This window comes from Pecten maximus, chromosome 13 (genome assembly GCF_902652985.1).
Source record: "Pecten maximus chromosome 13, xPecMax1.1, whole genome shotgun sequence".
NCBI classification, from domain to species: Eukaryota; Metazoa; Mollusca; class Bivalvia; order Pectinida; family Pectinidae; genus Pecten; species Pecten maximus.
This window is the reverse complement of record NC_047027.1, coordinates 35,302,135-35,321,903: the sequence shown is the minus strand read 5'-3', so window position 1 is coordinate 35,321,903 and position 19,769 is coordinate 35,302,135. Positions and strand designations below refer to the sequence as shown.

Genomic DNA, 19,769 nt, shown 5'->3' with positions numbered 1-19,769 from the left:
TGTACATAAGGTCTTGCACACATTTCTGTAAAGACATATTGACCTTCGTATGACCTCTGGTGGTTCATACAATGGTTTGTGTAGAAGGTGCTACATTTACATTATCGGTGATTTCCCTTCTTCAGTGACAAAATTACAGAAGTAAGGGAGTTAATATTTATGAAGTATATAGACAATTCATCTTCAGGTTTGAAATGTGTGTCATTACCTCTGAATATCCTACAGGTGTACTTCACGTTAATGTATTTGAAAGATTCAGTGCACAGGGATATGGCACGCATGCCAACCCACGGTTAGTCTCTATGTGAATATGTGTAAAATAGGGGCCGCGGTGGCCGAGTGGTTAAGGTGTCCCGACACTTTAACACTAGCCCTCCACCTCTGGGTTGCGAGTTCGAAACCTACGTTTGGCAGTTCAAGGTACTTTCAACTTTCTTTATTCAATCTCTTTACAAATGTTCAATGTATAGAGAAACATATTTACAACATTCAACAAATACAATATAACCTACGTGGGGCAGTTGCCAGGTACTGACCGTAGGCCGGTGGTTTTTCTCCGGGTACTCCGGCTTTCCTCCACCTCCATAACCTGGCACGTCCTTAAATGACCCTGGCTGTTAATAGGACGTTAAAAAAAACCAAACTATGTGAATCATATATACAATGTACATGTATATATATCTGGACGGTGGGTAGCGAATTCGTGTCAAATCCCTGTGATTCTGTTTACCAGTTAGTGTCATTTGATTTATGCATGAAGTCATTGTATAGAAAAAAAAGAAGATATAAAATAGCAGTCAGATTGTGTACCTGTTCTTACCACTTAAATGTCAAATTTTATTATCTTCATAAATCCATCAACACGGTGTTTCAACATACCTAAGCTATATTGCGTAATTTGAATACTACATACCAGGAGCAATATTGTACACATGTTTTGAAAATACAGAAAACCATCGCAATCTGACAGGTATACATTTGATACATTCAAATTACAGGGTTTTACCTTCGCGTCTGTGTACCGTCAATGCATATATCAACGCACATTTCAGATGATTTTTTTTTTTTTTTTTGAAATTTTAATTAACTACAGAGAATGCACGCTATATCAAGGTAACATAATAGTTTCATCATAGCTACGTATTAGGAGCCCAGTCTTGGACCTTTGATTTTTTTCATGTGTTTTCTATGGGGCTGGTTTCGAACAAGTCGCATTGCTGGCCCGCCAGTGCGACTTTGCGATAAAGCGAAAAAACGAAAAACACTCGACAGCGCGACGTGACAATTAAATCTAGCATTTTGATATAAATTGTGAAATATTTCAGAGGAGCGCATCTTTAAAAATCTAGCATTTTGATATAAATTGTGGAATATTTCAGAGGAGCGCATCTTTAAAAATCTAGCATTTTGATATAAATTGTGAAATATTTCAGAGGAGCGCATCTTTAAAAATCTAGCATTTTGATATAAATTGTGAAATATTTCAGAGGAGCGCATCTTTAAAAAATCTAGCATTTTGATATAAATTGTGAAATATTTCAGAGGAGCGCATCTTTAAAAATCTAGCATTTTGATATAAATTGTGAAATATTTCAGAGGAGCTCATCTTTAAAACAGTTTATAACCTGTTTTCCACGGGCTAACAAATTCATTCCATGTATTCATAGGCACAGGCCATGTTTATTTATGGGTGACAGGGTGAGTTTTCCCCCTAAACATCATTTACTGATAATACAATTTAAAAATCGATTACACCTGTCTCAAAGACTTCCGGTTTTCTCTATTGATCGTTACTCTCGGTGATCCGTCTGTCAGTGACAGGTAGGCATATAATATATTAACATAAAGTGCTGTCACTGACTACCTCCCATCATTTAAAAATACAAGACATGGTAACTTATGTATATTGACTAGATTCGCCAACAAAATTAATGTATCTCCTATCAGCCAGACAAATCGGTTAAAGCGACACTGTTGTTACATTTTCATCTCACAACACATGAGAAGGTTTTATGATATTAAAAGGATTTTAAAATCATATACTCTCTGATTACTACGAAATACGAAATGCCAAAGTTCAAAATAAATATTATTTTCGATGTGTTTAAAAACAGCAAATATTGGTAAAAGTGGTATAATTTTGATAATAGTCTAAGGGGGGGGGGGGGGGGGGGGCATTGAGTCCCCTTTAATGCGACCCTCTTTTACTGCAATTGGTGTTATTAACGGTTTATCAGATTTTAATTTCTAACTTTGAAATTACATATTTGCAATATTGGAGAGGGCTTTATAAAGTTCTACAACCTGTGCCGAATCCTTTTGTTTCCATAGAATATGTTAAAACTAAAATATTTACATTTTCACTTCGCTCCGCCTCAATGAACATAGTAAACTCAGATCACTTCATTTCCCGTTGAAGATTTTGGGTCTCGTGCTTCTGTTCTGAGAGACGAATCACTTTCTTGCCGGCGTGTGAATACATTCACTGATTTTACAATGGCGATCGAGTTCTGTACCGCCTCAGACTTGAATGCACTTTTACTTTGTGAATTGTGTAACATTGTTATAAACGTATATGAACACAAGTGGAATAGCCGCTTTATGTGCTAATAAAAATGCCAGTATAATGCAGACAGTTTAGAAAACAGGATCTGACAGAACACTGACACTCCCGATAGCACCGAGCTCATGACCTACGTAGCGCAGTAGGTCTAACGTTAGCTGTATCTCAAATGCCATGCTTGATACCATTTCAGTGGTCACAGAAAATAGAGCTCAATTTAAATACTATTTGACAACACAAAACAGACTTGTAGCAGAAGTATGCTATATCGAGAACAGGGACACATTATTGTCGTAATTTGACTCAATCTAAACATTGGAGGACACAAGTTTCCGGCCGTTGAATACCGCCAATTTTCAAATCAATGTTTCTTTACTTGCTATTATCAGAATTTACATCCCAAAACGCCAGTGCGACAATGAAATCCAATATTTCAAGGACAACATGTACATCACCAGCTAACCTGCGACTAAAATCCACATTGTTACACTTTTTCTCGAGCTCTGAATATCCCGGCTATTAGACTGTATTACATCATTTTTTTAACCGAGTCCCTGTGTCTCGAGTGACCAAATCACACACATACTATACTGTCAACACTGCACTTTAAATTCGTATTTATATGACTATTGCTAAGTTTTTATTATACAATATCGTAAATATTTGTTATAAATGAATATTTTACCTTGAAAATATCGTATCTATGTGTATCAACATCGTAATAATCAAAACGTGTATGGCACTATATTTTGTGTTGCCTTGGCGACGAGAATAGTTGACTGACTGCTGTTCCACTACTGTGCACACATGTACGATAAGTATAACAATGTTACAAAGTGGCGCACTTACGTCACACAGTTGCGACCGAATTTTGCAATCTGGTGGCGAAGTTTTAAATTTGGTTAACGTAAATATAATGATTGATTGTTAATTTTGTTGCTTGCATGGACTGATGAAGGGAAGTGAACCTCGTGCAAATGGTTCATGAACTGCTTCGCAGTTCACTTCATTTGCACGAGGTTCATTTCCCTTCATCAGTCCATGCAAGCAACAAAATTGACAATCAATCCTTAAATGTGGTATGATGAGCAGTGAGTTAGCGTGAACGATACGCGTGCTTTTCACTTACAACCTTAAATATTTTTAAATCAGTGAAAAAAGGGACATATTTACTTCATTTTTAAAAACTCTTTTTATTCCCTATTTGATTTACACATTTTGTGCCTTTAATATCGAATTCCGCAAAGACGAGACAGTCGATGAACTTTTATACTATACATGTATATATGTAATGTCCTTCTAGAAACAAATATGGTAAAAGGGCGATAACTCGTGCATCTCTCTAGATCTGTTCAGACTGATGCGTACTTCTTTCTTTCTTTCTTTCTTTCTCGTTAGATTACTTTACATCCAACTGTAATTATGTAGCAATTGACATTATAAACCTATTACTAATTGGAGACATAGTATAGATGTTTAACTGAAATAGAAAAAAATATCGGCATTTGTTTATACAGCCAATCTCACGATATTATCCAATAGGTTATAAAATCTACATTTTTTTTTCATAAACCATTTTTGTTTTTGTTTTTGTTTTTTGTTTTTTGTTTGCATAAGGAACGACAATTATTTGAAGATCTCACACTATTTCTGATTCCGTCCGTCTCCGTCACTATAACAGGATTACCTGCTGAGACATTTCCAAAGGCAGAATATAGATAAACAATTAAACGCGACATTTTACCAAATCATTGTTTCTGCTCAACCAACCTCATGCTTATCGTTTTTGGTGTGATCAACAACCGGAACGCCTCGTTATTCGGTTCGAGGAGTTCCGAGTAAACACCTGGCACATCGCCTTACCAAGGCAGACTGATATGGAGCGATATACCTCACACAAATAGACCGATATATCAGCGGGTATATACAGACAGCCTTTTACACAAAACGTGTATAGGTGTATAGCCTCAGGGTTCATTAACCCTCTCAAATATAATCTTATTACAGCCCGTGGTCGAGGGTCTCACGGAGAGAGGCGCATAACGGGGGATTTAAAATTTAAGGGGCATCTAAACAGCAAATCCAGTCAAAACATTGATATTTTACAGGCCTATAAATCCCTATTATGGTGCAATGTCACAGAAGTAACATGATGAACTTTTAGTATGTATCATGGCAAACCCTGGGTCTTGCTGTTGACATGTAATTTGTTAAGCTGTTTGTAAATTTCAACAAAACGTAAGAAAAATGCATGTTTCAGGGGGACATAATTAACTCATTTGTATCCCATATATTACACAAACTTGCCATGTCGTTTTGCTCACAAGTGTATAAAGCACAAAATAGGAGCATTGGTTTGACCAGCTTTGACGTTATTATATGTATAAACGCTGTTTTTAATTTGACCTTGAATTGCAAATGGCGGTCGTGAACGATATCACACAAATATGGCATATAAGGAGGTATTTAAACATCAAAAATGCTCTTATTAGACAATATAAAGTATTCTTGAAGTGGCAAGAACACTGCTTTTATGAAAAAATGTTCAACCGTTGAGTTTGGGGTAAAATATGCCTATTTCTGAAAAAGGCTGCAAACTCACCATTTTAACAAATTGACATTCAAATGTTCATGTTACTATGATGAGATGTCTTAAAAGTACGATATAGGAGTTTTGTTATTAACTGAAATGCCTCCTTTAAGCCATATTTGTGTAATATTATTCTCAGCTGCCATTTGCATTTCAAGGTCAAAACAAAATAAGTGTTTATACGTACATACAGTAAAATCCGGTCAAACAAATGCTCCTACCCTGTGCTATAGACACTTGTGAACATAACAGCATGGCTATTTTTCAGGGTTGATCATTTGCGTGACTTAGAATTAGTTCATGCCAAATCTTACCACAAAGTTACTATACAAAAGAAACTGGTAGCATCTATAGCATATTATTGGTGATTGTAAGAAGCTACATGTCCAAACAAACATTTTGGTATATTAAATGACATTTTTTGTGCAAATCTTAAGGTATTTATTCGTGTTTGAAATTCAACACTATTCTGCTATATAGATGACCCTTAAATATATTTGAGACAGGTCAGGTTGATACGATTTGAGGATTAGCTTCCTTACATTTCTTTAAAATGAAGCCAATCGGAATGTACTCAATGATCCGAGAGCCGTGAATGATATATATATATGGACTGATTTTGGTTTAATCTTAATTTTGATGTATTATTTTTCAAATGTGTAAATATGTATTTATTTCAATCCACTAACACCTCTTTGAAAACCTATGGTGACTGGTTTTTTTTATCAGTGAGCGAGTTCTTAGATTGTTTATTACGTCATCGAGTGGAAGGTCTATATACAAAACAATATTGTTATTCTACAAAATGTATAAGAACAATGTTTCAAAATAGATAACGACAACCACAGGCGAATAAAGATGGACGCCTTATTGAAGTCAATCGGGAACCGTCGGCACTTTCCGTAAACGAAAAAATACCTATGTATGTTTTCGTTTACGGAAAGTGCCGACGGTTCCCGATTGTATTGAAGTAATTAGATGAACAGTCTCTATTTTTCTTTTCTTTTTGTTTTGTTTCGTTTTCAAATAAAAAAAGAGGACTGACGTTCATGCACTACCTAAAGAAATTATACTGTTCAAACCGGAGTTTATATATCGACATTTCCCATGGTTCCTTTCGCATCGAGGAACCGCAGTGTATTATGGGTAAATTTGATTACATAAATGATGATGTTTTAACTGTAACTGATAATTTCGTTTCAACCAATCTCGTAATACTTTGTCAATATTTTCCTTTGAAGAAATGAAAAACGAATAAATTCACTTATCACTATCTAGTTGTTTTGTTTTGTTTTTGTTTTTTTGTTTTTGTGTTTTTTTGATGCTAGGTTTGTGATTATCGTGTTATTCTTGGAACCTTAACAGGTAAACGACCATCGTTGATCTCAAGTTAAATTACAAATGATTTCTGAAAAGAAAATACAATGTACTTTTTTCTGTACATTGATGCTTCGAAATAGGCTTGGCCAAACATAACGCAATCTAACTATATATTTTTTATTGACTCCTAAGTGTGACTGGATCCTTAAATTTAAAATATTGACGAGATCTATGGATATTTCGTGTAAAACAAAATACGTACAAAACTGCTTTAAAAACGGAATATATATTTTCATCGGCGAATTGATAAATGCCGTACAGTATATGTAAATCAACTCTATGAACTGATTCTGTTGTGTGTCACTAGCCCTCCACCTCTGGGTTGCGAGTTCGAAACCTACGTGGGGAAGTTGCCAGGTACTGACCGTAGGCCGGTGGTTTTTCTCCGGGTACTTCGGCTTTCCTCCACCCCAAAACCTGGCACGTCCTTAAATGATCCTGGCTGTTAAAAGGACGTTAAACAAAAACAAACAAACAAACAAACTGTTATGTGAATTAATTAAGTCTATGTTTCACGGATACTCGAGAATTGTTGTCTATCACGATTTTCCATAAAATAAAATATTGATTTTTTTTCTTCCTGTTTATAAAACATCTCCCCCCTGGGTAGCCCGCTTGACATTTAAACCCGCCGTGTCTTTGGAACGGCGATCAGAAGTCGATAATTATAGAACGGGCTAGATGCAATTGACACACCTAGGTAAGTATGTATATGTACGTACTAGGTATATAAGATGTTTTATCATTTAAAAAATTATAGTAGGATATTTGATTTACTGGCCGTAAACAACATTGAGGTGGACAGCCATTTTGGTTTTCGTGGATTTTGACGTAACGGTGAAGGTTTGTACAATGCTGTAGTAGATTATGGATTTGTAGTGTTATGTTTACCTAAGGCCTGCAGCTAAGACAGAAAGGAATGTACCTGTATTAATTATACAGGTAAAATACAGGTGTGTCTTTGAACGACACTTTAAGGCGCTTAGACAAAATAATTACGTGTGTATTGTATCAAGGACGAAAGTCTAGTTAACAGGTAAATAGGGACACCACGACTTATAAATACGACATACTTTTTGAAATTAAGAAATTTATTTTAAAATGTTAAAATCCAATATTTATAAATACAAAATACATTTGTTCGGTCTAGAGATCTTTGGATCTCTATGTGACTCACATATCTTGGTTTACTTACAGTTGTGTGTAGTAATTGTAAGATACTGCTAGCCCCCCCCCCCCCCCCCCCCCCCCCCCCCCCCCCCCCCCCTCTCGATAGAGAAAGTATTGATTGGTAGGTCAGACTCCTCCTATTACGTTGTATAGTTATGGGGACGGGCTAGGAGGGGAGGTGAGGATGGGAGATTTTTGATTTAAACATACTTTATTGTATCTTAGTATATATACAAAGGAATTGGGCACAAGTTATCAAACTTATATTAAGAGCCCTTTCCCTATATAATTTTACATAATACATTCATTTATAAAAGATGACATATATATACATATTTGAGAGAGAGAGAGAGAGAGAGAGAGAGAGAGAGAGAGAGAGAGAGAGAGAGAGAGAGAGAGAGAGAGAGAGAGAGAGAGAGAGAGGCAGCATATTTTTACATAATGTAGCTGATCTTTTCCCACACCGACGGCAGAAGTTATTACTGATCACTATTCTAAGCTCACTGCTTGTACAATTGTCCAGAGACAGATGGGGTGGAGTTGAGACTGGGGTGGGGGGAGGGTCTTTAAAAAAGACAGCCACCTGCCAGGCCCGATAATATGATGTATATGCAACACGTCTCTATATCCTGGGGTGTAAGGGTTCAATACATTACAGTATCTCTGGACTGAGATGCCGTACCATGAAAAACTGGTACAGCACACAGGGGCTTGACACAATCTCCAAACCCCACAGCAGTCCGTATATAACATATCTGAAATATTACACTTATAACAATGGTATAGAGTTTGGAATGTACGGCAAGTCCAAATGCTGTTACGTGATGTTTAAAAACTTTAAATTATCCAGTCTAAGATCATTTTGATAAAGCCATGAGTATACGGTTGGTGAATCAAATGAATACGATATGGATTTAAATATCTCTTTAACACCTAGACATTTAAAATTTAGGTCGTCCCAGTTTTTAAGGCTCCGATTACTGTCACTGCCGTACATCTGTCAGGGCTAGTTTTATCCCTGTAAGGAAACTCCATAACTTAAATGTTCCCATAGGAAAGCATTACAGAATTAAATGAATATTCCCTAACTTAGATTTTCCATAGCAAAGCATTACAGAATTTGAGGAAAATTCCCTCATTTAAATTTTCCATACTTAGATTTTCCAAAGAAAAAGTATTACAGAATTTGAGGAAAATTCTCTAAGTTAGATTTTTCAAAGAAAAAGCATTACAGAATTTAAGTAGAATTCCTTTCCTTAGATTTTCCCCTGAAGTCCAATAGTGCTTTTTTTTTTTATAAAAAAAAGGTTTTAGGTTAAGGAGTTATCCTTGACTTCAGGAACGTAGATGAAACCGAGACAATTTATGTGAACTTTCCTTCCCTCTCATGTTTTTGAATTCTAGACTAACAATCAAATATATCTTTGTATGTTTATTAACAGTATCGCATTGTTGTATTAAAATCTAAATTTCTAATGAAAGATTCAAAATGTAAATATTTAACATTAAGACAACTGATTCTTCCTGTCAATACTAGAACAACGTCTAATGTTACCGTATAATAGTCGAGTTCTACGTCAGCTGTTCCCTAGACCACGCCCTTTGACCTCCAAAAATATACATCCTGCTGGTCTATACCGGAAATAGGGCATTCATTATATAAATTAACGGATTCAGTATTTCAGTAACAATGAAACTGCATTTTTTATTGATATGAATATCCGCTATTTTTGGAGTTGACTCGTTTTGTTTAAATTGTTACAAATTTCACACTTTCACATCTTTTTTCAGGTACGGCTACCAAGATTTGATAACGCCAGAATATAAATATAAAATGGAGCTTCGAATACCATTTCATTTTTGAATTGGATTGGAATCACACCAAACAGCTATGACAAATGCACGGTTTCCTCTTCATTAAATACATCACAACTCAATAGTTCATTTTAAAGTTGTGTGACACTTCCCTGTAAAAATGTCTTTTCTAGACAATATTCAAATCGTTGGCGCGAAAATGGACGAGTTTGAGCAGGCGAAGAAAGAGCATGATGCACTGCTTCAACGTCAGAGAGAGGAAAAAGAGGAGAAGATGGCTGCCGCTGCCGAGAAGCGGAAGTTAGCCGCTAAAAAGATGACTAATTCTGTTATCGTAAAAGAGGACAGGAAGGCACGTTGGGAGTCTGCGCGGACGAGTCGAGATAACACTTCCGTTCGAAATAGGCAAATAACGTCACGACAGCCAGCTATTACGTCACAACAAAACTTTTCAGTTAATATGACAAGTAAAAACACAGCATTTTTAATGACCAAAGGATCTGGGATGTATAACGCGTCCCAAGGTTCATCTTCGCGCGCAAAAAAGTCTACTCGCCCCACGAGTTTACAGGGTCTGCCGAGGCGCGACGACGGCAACGATTCGTCAGAAGAGAAGAAGCGTTTTGGAAAACCATCGACAGGCAAGGAAAACAATCTTTCATCGCCAGACGACGAGGAAAAGTTAAACGGATCAAGCGACGAAACGGGCGCCAGACAGAAGAAGAAGACTGATTATAAAACATTTCTTGTATCTACAGGTAAGGCAGTTTTCCCACAAAAACAGGAAGAGGAACAGACCGGAAGTGACGTAAACACTGTTCCGGTTACAAAATTGAATTATAAAAACGGAAAAAACGAGAATGCAGTAACAACTGGTGTTGTGATTGTTCCCGATGGTAAACAGGATGAAGAGATCGGAGGCGGAGAAGGCGGGAATTCAGCAGAGAACGACGATAATAAAAATGGCGCCACCGCCGGAAGTGACGTCCATGGAGAAGGTGCTAACACGAATAGTGGCAACAATGATGACAAAAACAGTAGAACTGATACAGGGGAGAGCACTCCTGATGACAAGACTAACTCGGAGGGACATAAATCATCGGAAGACCCGAAACAAGATGGCGACAAATCCACTGAAGAAGGAATGTTAGCGAAAGAATCTGGCACCCTCATGCCAGGTAATATCGAAGGCGATCGGCCACTTAGTCATCCCGAAGAGGTCACCAAATATTTGCGCAGTGTTTACAAATTGGTTGACACCCCAAAAGAGCTACACACGTTCGCCGTTTGTGATGAATTCATTGATACAGTTTCTTGTGTTTCTGGAGAAAACGCTTGGATGTTTTGTGACGGAAATAAACTAATCCTTGTTAACAAAGATGGCGACAAACAAAGGTCAATTCAACTTAGAGGCAAGATCGGGGACTTCTGTACGCTTGCTTCCGGGGAGGTTCTGTTAACCCACATGGACGACTGTTGTGTTTATAGTATCGAGGCCAACGGGGTCATGACCTTGCAATTCAAAACAGAACCTTTGCATCCTGTTGCTATTCAACCCACTAATGATAATAACCTGTTGGTCACTCTGGCGGATGTTTGGGACTATAAAGTTGAACCCCACAGCCAAAGAATACTTCGCATGTACAGTCGAGATGGCACGGTTTTGAAAACGCTTGAATTTGGGCCTGACGACAAACGTTTGTTCTGTAAACCAGGACGCGTCCGAATTTGTAAGAATAATTCCAATGTGGCTGTCTGCAATTTTGTCAACGACAAGCCCGGAGACGACCATGTGATATTTTTAGATAAAAATTTGAATGTTTTATATCGATCTAACGAGCGGTACTCTGTACCAATTGAACTGAAACCTCAAAGTCACGTGATATTTGACGACATGATTTTCGACTCGGGAGATAATATAGTTACCGTAGAAACAGTGTCCAACAGCGTCCAGCTATTGGACAAAAACTGTCGACATATAAAAACTCTGTATAAAGATCAGACTGGTAATGAACAACCGATGTCCGTTGCCTTGGATACTGAGGGCAATCTCTGGATTGGCTTTCAACGAGGTCATGTGACGGTTTTAAAATATAGGACGCAAGTTTTGAAAGTTCAGGAGGGAAAAAAGTAAATTCTTGTCATAATTCTCCAGTTTGAAATGGAAAACGTTCAATTTTCTGTTGCCTGTCGTATGAAAATATGGATACTGCCAGTCGACACGTTGGAAGTAATAGTAAAATAAGAATAAATAATAAAAAAAAAGAAAAAAAAAGAAAAAAAAATCATCGACATATTGAAACCTGTGTTACAATGATGGCTGGTTGTTATTGATGAATGGACAGAAATCATGATACACGTAGATTATCACCAGTTAGATGTTTTGTTTCTCTCAATAGAAGTTAGTATTTTGTGAAGTTATGTCATGTAACAATGTTTAACGCTTAAATTCGATTCCACAGATCCATCCAATATCTACAATATCCCGGATGTGATGATGTTGCACTGTGACGTAATATTCATGGATTTGCCTTCTTTCAAGGACTCTTTTCTCTAAGAAATTACTACGCACCTCTTCTATCCAATCAAAAACGACGTTAGAAACAGTGACGTCATTATCATTTTAGGATTCTTGAAGTAATAAACTACGGCACAAGGTGATATTGACGTCATAAATATATTAAAATATCGTCTGTTTTGCCTTTATTGAAATGTAAAAAGAAACTTTCCCCATTTATTATTGTCAATATGTTATACTACATCTGAATGTTTACATGATCAGTGTGCAGAGTATAAGATTGGTACCTCCGTATCAAATTAATATTGATTGTATACGCAAGTTGTTTTTCATTATTTTATAGATTTGCATATAAAACTAATTTTAGCGATAAAGCAAAACGAAACAAGTCTTTGTAATAAAGTTTTGCTGATATTGAAACCTTTTTACGTTTTATGAATTAAAATAATTATGTGATATTGTCTTTATTGTCTTTGCTTTAATTAACGATAGGAAGATACGACAATTGTTTGAAACACGTCTACAGGAAAGATCTTGTGTTAGAAACGTTAATTTTTTCGATAATGACTGATACACTTTGTATGTTGATGAAGCAATGGGACAGCAAAAGAAACGGTTTACAGCTACACACAGATGACTTAATTGGCACAACTATATTGATCGTGGGTTGGGAAACCGATTGCACTCAATCGCAACATCTCGGGGAAATTTCCGGCAACACTCGGAAATCTAGTAGATTTCCGAGTGTTGCCGGAAATTTCCCCGAGATGTTGCGATTGCGATTCTGCTGTGTCAAGGGAGACAACGCTGTCTAAAATTCATCCAATCGGGACCCTTCGTCCTGTGGTCTGAGATGAAAGTTTGAACTGCATTTACTCGTTGCAATATACAATACTGACGATTGCTTCCGAATACTGACGATTACTTCCGAATACTGACGATTGCTTCCGAATACTGACGATTGCTTCCGAATACTGACGATTGCTTCCAGTAATGATTACCTACAGATTTTCAACATCTCGCGTAATATTCAAGGTAAGAGAAAGTTTCATACATTTCTTCATACACATTATATACAATGTAGTATAGTTTTGTCAATAATACAGATAATATTTTTATAACAAAATATCGTAGATCCTATGCGTTTTAAACATATTTCATTATTATAAATCAAGTTATACATGTCTCTGTGTCACAAAAATTGTTCTAGCTGATAAGAAAAGTTGTTTTAAAGAAGTAAAATCAGAAGGCAACATTAACAAATAAAACAATTTATTTCTGTATCATGATTATAAATAGTCAATATAAAAGGGAAATGAAAAACGGTACATTCATATTTACCAATGATATTTCAGACAAACAAACAAGGATGGATAGTATTGCAACAGCAATACAAAGTCCCCTGCCTGACCCAGGAGTGCAACTATTTATTTCCCATTTTTTAAACTACGTGTTATACTGATCACGTATACCAAGTTTTGTTAAGATCAGAGTAGTACTTTAGGATTGTCCGGACACGCCTCAACCAATGAGAAGCCGGCGGCCATTTTGAAAATTGGTTTTTCGGGAAAAAAATGTAGGATGCACAACTACATGTGGACAAGCCTCAACCAATGAGAAGCCGGCAGCCATTTTGAAAAATGAATTTTTGAAGAAAAAATATGTGGGATGCACAACTATACTGATCATGAATACCAAATTTCGTTAAAATCGGAGTAGTACTTTAGGAGGAGTTGTCCGGGCAAGCCTCAACCAATGAGAAGCCGGCAGCCATTTTGAAAAATGAATTTTTGAAGAAAACATATGTGGGGTGCACAACTACATGTTATACTGATCATGTATACCAAGTTTCATTAAAATCGGAGTAGTACTTTAGAAGGAGTTGTCCGGACAACTATTGCGTGACAGACAGACAGACGGACAGACAGACGGACGGACGGACGGACAGACGGACGGAGGGTAAACCTATAGTCCCCCCGTTTTTCAAACAGCAGGGGAATAATAAGATACAATACATATTCGCCAGAAAACACATCAAGAATTTTTCTGGTTGATGAAATTGGCCGAAAATACTTTCCACGACGGAACAACGGTCCTTTGAGGGATTATTAAATTAATTAACGGCAAAACCTTTAAAAATAGGAAAAAATGGTTTATGTATGTAAGCTCTATGTCGATTTCTCAACTAATTTTTCAATATGAATACATAAAAATAAAAACAAAAAGTGGTCTTGCGAATCTATCTTTAAAATCTGTTAATATAGTAAAACATCTTTGACAACAATGTCAGTGATATACTCAATATAAGTATCACCTGTTTGCTTGAAAAAATATGTTAACGTACCAGGGGAGATAACCCTGATAATCTTAAGAAACAAAATGATTGTAACATGCTACCGGTGGCAACACATGTGGATAGAATGGGGGATTTCAACATATCTTCATCCGGGTACCGGGTTTTATGATTTAAAATCATAAAATTTTAAATCATTTTTTTTTAATTTATGGCGAACACCCTTCAAGTATTATGTGTACACATATACAACACACGTAAAACATTTTGCCAAAGGTTCTAAAATGTACGTTAAATCCATGCAAGCATATATGGGGTCCGGGTTCAAATTTATAAATAGCACAATTGACGTAAGGGAAATCCCTTTTACTATAAATAGTAACTTTTGTTTCCATTGTCAACTTCCGTCACTAGATATTTATTGAACTGTAGCGCACACGGAATAGGTTTACCACGTGATGTTGTGCTGCCATCTGACGGAACAAAAGTTTGTGATGTTTTCACTTCCTCTCCGTCCTGGTCAGAGCCAGGATACAATTTGTCATTGGCTAAAGTAGTCGATAAACTGTCACATGAATAATTTAGGGAAGGACTCTGTATCGAATTATAGTCCAACTTCCGCCTGGGTATTTTACATGGCACGTAACTGCTGACGTATGAATAAGTATCAGAATTATCCTCGAGATCGTAGCTCCTAGCAACAGAACCAACGACATCTTGACGAGATTTCATCGAATCGTAAAACCACGTGTTGTTAGTCGTCATTTTCTGAAGTTCGTTTGATATTGAAGCCCGTAAACTTGTACTTAACATATGCGCATGCGTGAGATCAGCATCAATTTCTTCACGGAGACAATCTAATTCTTGTGTAGGGAAACTTTGTAGTTGTTTCTGTCTGTTCCACGTGTTGTGTTCCCGCTCTCGTTTTAACGGACGCTTCCTGGTCACTCGGTAACTGGTGAAATCCGAATTTGCTTTGTTTGGACGCGGAAGAGACTGGTCCGGGGTGACTGGTATCGTTTCCGACCTTTGCTGTTGTACGGGTTTGTTTACTTTGACTATCGTAGCCGGTGTGTTTGCTGTCTGTCCGTCAGGTGACTCCCGGACTTCGTCGTCGGGGAAACTTGATGAAGATATGTCCAAGCCACTGTCGACTTTGACCTCTCGTTCAGATGGCATTCGGGTCAGTTTGACCTTGGCGTTGCGTAGGTGACCTTCTAGAATTTGTATCATTGAATTTTTCTGAAAGAACAAAAAACGAAAAAGTACAAAAGTGTTGACAAAAACCTGTACAGATATTTAAATCGGAATAAATAATGTTTATATTTATACTTAGTATTCAAATCAGGTTTCGTCAATATCCGTTATCAACAGATGCATATTCGTTTCACAATAATAAGTTTTTACAACTATTTTGAAAGAAACAAAATTACCGCATCGGCGCATGCGCATTTACCTGTGTAAGGCATTTTTTCAATGTGTCGTTCGCTGCAACTAGCTGGACTAGTTCCTCCTCGAAGTTATTTCCGGTTGTTGTGAGTTGCGGATGAATCTCGTGCGTTGACAGTGACATGCGCATTTGTTGTTCCAGTGACGTTTTCCAATAAAATCGTACCTGTAAATATAAAAGTTCGTATATGAAAACCATATTCATAACATACTGAAAAACAAACACTTAGCGTGCTATGGTCAGGCGGACATCACTCTGTGCCTTTTGAGCATATAGAGGCGCGGACGTTTGCTAAACATGTCTTTGTATATTTTTACCTACAAAAAAATGTCAGCCAGACATGACTTTGTGCCTTTTGACCTTTAGAGACGATGACGTTTGCTAAACATATCTTTGTACATTTTTTACTTACAAAGGCGCTGTCGTCAGCCAGACATGACTTTGTGCCCTTTGACCTTTAGAGGTGCTGACGTTTGCTAGACATGTCTTTGTGCCATTTTGGCAAATAGGGTGACATGACTTTGATCTATTAAGACAATACTGTAAAATGTTATAGCGTAATTGACTGTAACCAACCTTTGGCAGGAAAACTGCACTTTGAACCAACGATGCCACCATTGTAGTCAGCAGAATATTGATGATATAGACTGCATCTGGTATGTGACGTAAGCTTGAGGTCAGCATCAATGTGTGTGACGTCAGGAACATGGTTGCGAGGACACTTATGACGATACAGGCCGAATCTCTCATGGCGGGCAACATGATATGTTTTGTTTTCCACGCAAGGAACAATCCAACCGCCATAACGGTAGTCTTCCAGACAAGCATCAGAGAGGCCCAAACTTCCGTTTTAACAGAATTACACTCTTGTACATAAACGTAGGTGTAAAACGCAGTGAGGTTCCTGCGCATGTCACTAGAAGACTGAAATAAAAACAAAAACGAATTTTATTTATAATAGGCTACAGTACATAATGTGAAATAAACTAAGAAGGCTTTTGAAAAACCTAAAATTCCTCAGCATGTAGGTCTGAAATTCAATCCAATATTATGACGAGAAATTAATAATCACATTGCCAGCAGAAATCAAATTCCCATTTTGAATTAATCATTGTTAAATGTCTCTACCATCTGAACGTTGTCGCTATCGTTACCTGTATTGCAATGGTGACCGGATGTGAGATGGGCGGGTCCACTCCTTGCCACAGGGAGAGCAGCACAGCATCAATGATGAGCAGGCTCACGATCGCCAACATTAGTTTACGGTCACGTATAACCTACAACAGAGTCCGAAACTATAGGACGAACAACATGTCAACATCACAAGCATCAAACAGTACGGCGAATGCGAAAATAAATCAACATTGTGGTGGCGTTTAACCAAGGTAATACATATCTATGATGAAAGTTGTTATCTCAATGTTTTGTGGAAAATGGTTTGATTTTTTTAGACCGAAAAATATAACGTCTAACCATTTATTAGGATATTTAACGAAAATGAAAATAAAAATCTCAACAGACATGGATATATCATGTATATTGCTCATGGGATAAATTTAGTAAATAACTAATTGAGATTGAGGGCTTATCCTAATGCTTTATGTTTGAATATGGATTGGTTGGTGTGGAAAAACTTACCACGCGTTTGACTCCCGCGTTTTTGAAGATCTGATACACTCTCCAGGACTTCACAAACATTGGTCCAAACAGCATCGTGATACCAAACGTCACAAGCCAAAGTCTCATCTACAGAAAGGAAGGAAGGAGTTAGTTAATGAAGGGATAGGTGTTAATTGGTCAAAATGAATGAATGAATGAATGAATGAATGAATGAACGGCAAATGAAACATTTGAATGGATATATGAACGAAACTTTTGAATGGATAAATGAATGAAATATTTGATTGATTGAATGAATGAATGAATGAATAAATAAATAATCATTTGAATGAATGAATGAATGAATGAATGAATGAATGAATGAATGAATGGCGAATGAAACATTTGAATAGATAAATGAATAAATTAATAAACTTTTGAATGAATGAAAGAAAGAAAGAAAGTATTAATGAATGAATGAATGAATGAATGAATGAATGAATGAGATGCAGAATATAAAACAATAAATACCTGACAAATGACGGTGGTCTTTGAGTACAAATGGTGGAAGAAATACTCGATACCGTACAACAGACATGTACAGTTGAGGATCAGTCCCCCAGCACTGATGATGACATTCATCTTCGGGCTAGACATCTTCATAAACCTTCAAAACAAGAAAGTATCATACTTTATTTCATTATAATGCACGAGCACCTTGTAAAATATCAACAAGTAGGTATCGCTTGTCGACTCTATAACCTTGTCATCTGATTTAACGGTAATATGGACACAGAAAATAATGATTTTTCGCTAATTTGACATAATGACAAAAAAAATGCCAGCATGGCTTTCCCAATTCGTGTTCCCTATCACAAGTGTTATGTAAATGATTTGTATAGATTGTACGTGGTACACGTGTACCTGTATCTATCATTGGTAAATACAGTTTAAACCTAGACATTTAAATACCATTTAAAGGAAGGAGGAGACAACTCTAAATTGTACACGGAACCACACATAGGTTGCCTCCCACAATCATGGAGTGGGATATAATAGGGCCAATATTTTCTCGGAGCCCGAAGGATAGCAAGATACACTTGATAATAAATGATGTTCTGTTTAATATAACTTAGGAAAGTTTACCTCTTCTTTCTGTGATAAACGTTAAAGGTCAGGAAGACTGTTGAGAAAACGAAGCCGATAGTGGCCGCTATACAGGACACGACAAACGTGCCGGAAGTCAGGGATCGAACGTCTTCCGGTTTCAACGCCATCTGTGAAAAAAAAAAATAGGAAAAATAATTCATTATTGACATTCTGTTTGAAATCAAATGAGTTTGTAAATATCAGTAACTTAAAGGTAGAGTGCAATCATATGCGTAACTACGCAGTGTGTTAGTAAATATTAAATTACTAATTCAAAATATCTCTTGAATTATTATCGAGAGATATATCCTTGTAAACTGGTATTGTAACAAGCATCTATATACTGTTAATCACTTAGATTTCGCGGATACTTATTTTGCGTACCAACATCTTCATATATATTCACGATTGTGTGATTGAGCGAACGCAGATTTAGAAATTGTTTAAATTCACGAATTATGAGCTATTAAAGGCATGGACTCCGAAAGACCCCTGTATCGGTAACTGACAGTTTGGTCGCCATCCTAAGGTGTTGTCTTCGTACAAGTATTCGCGAAGGATTTGAATTCGCGTTTGACCCTCCTCGCGTATTAACGCGAAAATAAATCCCACGCGAAATATAAGTGATTTACAGTTACCCTTTAAATGCAGACACAACTACTATCTATTAGAATCGGAATGAATTTAGTCAGCGTTCCTTATAAGGGGCTCTTAAGATAACCACTCTTCAACATTGGTAGCACTAGGACTTGGGACGAACAAACGCACGCGATCTATGTTATATGTAATTTGTTTTAAATGTATGTGTAGCTCTCGTAAAGTGATTCAGAAGCAATCTATGAAAATGCGCCCTGGAAATATAAGTCCTGAAAATAACGAGGAAGATAGCTTTAAGTATGTTCTACAACTTATATCATTTAATCAAGTAATCTTAACCTTAACATTTTATCCCTATGCTTCTCAAAAACATTGCTCCTTGCATTTTTTTTCACTTTATAATAATTTCAAAATGATGAAAACATTGAATTTCAATGCTGCATATATTTTTACCTTACGCGTTAAACTCCCTTTCCTTTACAATACCAATTACCTCTGTTTTATTGTTTGTTTATTTCACAGTCGGTAGACCTGTTTATCGCACTCGCATTAGTCTGAAGTATTTTATGGCGTCAGTTACACAATATTCATAAAATTACAACAAGTATAGACACATATTAAATGTTTCAAGGAAAATGACGTATT

General features: G+C 36.7%; 2 protein-coding genes across 2 annotated transcripts in view; one reads left to right on the top strand and one right to left on the bottom strand.

Annotated features, from left to right (window-relative positions):
• The first annotated feature begins 7,160 nt into the window (after positions 1-7,160).
• LOC117341508 lies at positions 7,161-11,797 on the top strand. Its single transcript, XM_033903378.1, has 2 exons — positions 7,161-7,233; positions 9,495-11,797. The coding sequence occupies exon 2, from the start codon at positions 9,679-9,681 to the stop codon at positions 11,650-11,652; it is 1,974 nt and encodes a 657-aa protein (XP_033759269.1). The 5' UTR covers positions 7,161-7,233; positions 9,495-9,678; the 3' UTR covers positions 11,653-11,797.
• Positions 11,798-13,971: 2,174 nt separating this feature from the next.
• LOC117340137 (probable G-protein coupled receptor 156) overlaps positions 13,972-19,769 on the bottom strand; it is a 6,459-nt gene continuing 661 nt past the window's right edge. Inside the window, exons 2-8 of the mRNA XM_033901907.1 lie at positions 18,525-18,655; positions 17,910-18,045; positions 17,418-17,525; positions 16,934-17,056; positions 16,356-16,703; positions 15,786-15,944; positions 13,972-15,571 (exon numbers count right to left, since the gene is read on the bottom strand). Coding sequence (XP_033757798.1) covers positions 14,699-15,571; positions 15,786-15,944; positions 16,356-16,703; positions 16,934-17,056; positions 17,418-17,525; positions 17,910-18,045; positions 18,525-18,655 — 1,878 coding nt within the window. The 3' untranslated portion in view covers positions 13,972-14,698. The remainder of the gene's footprint in view (positions 15,572-15,785; positions 15,945-16,355; positions 16,704-16,933; positions 17,057-17,417; positions 17,526-17,909; positions 18,046-18,524; positions 18,656-19,769) is intronic.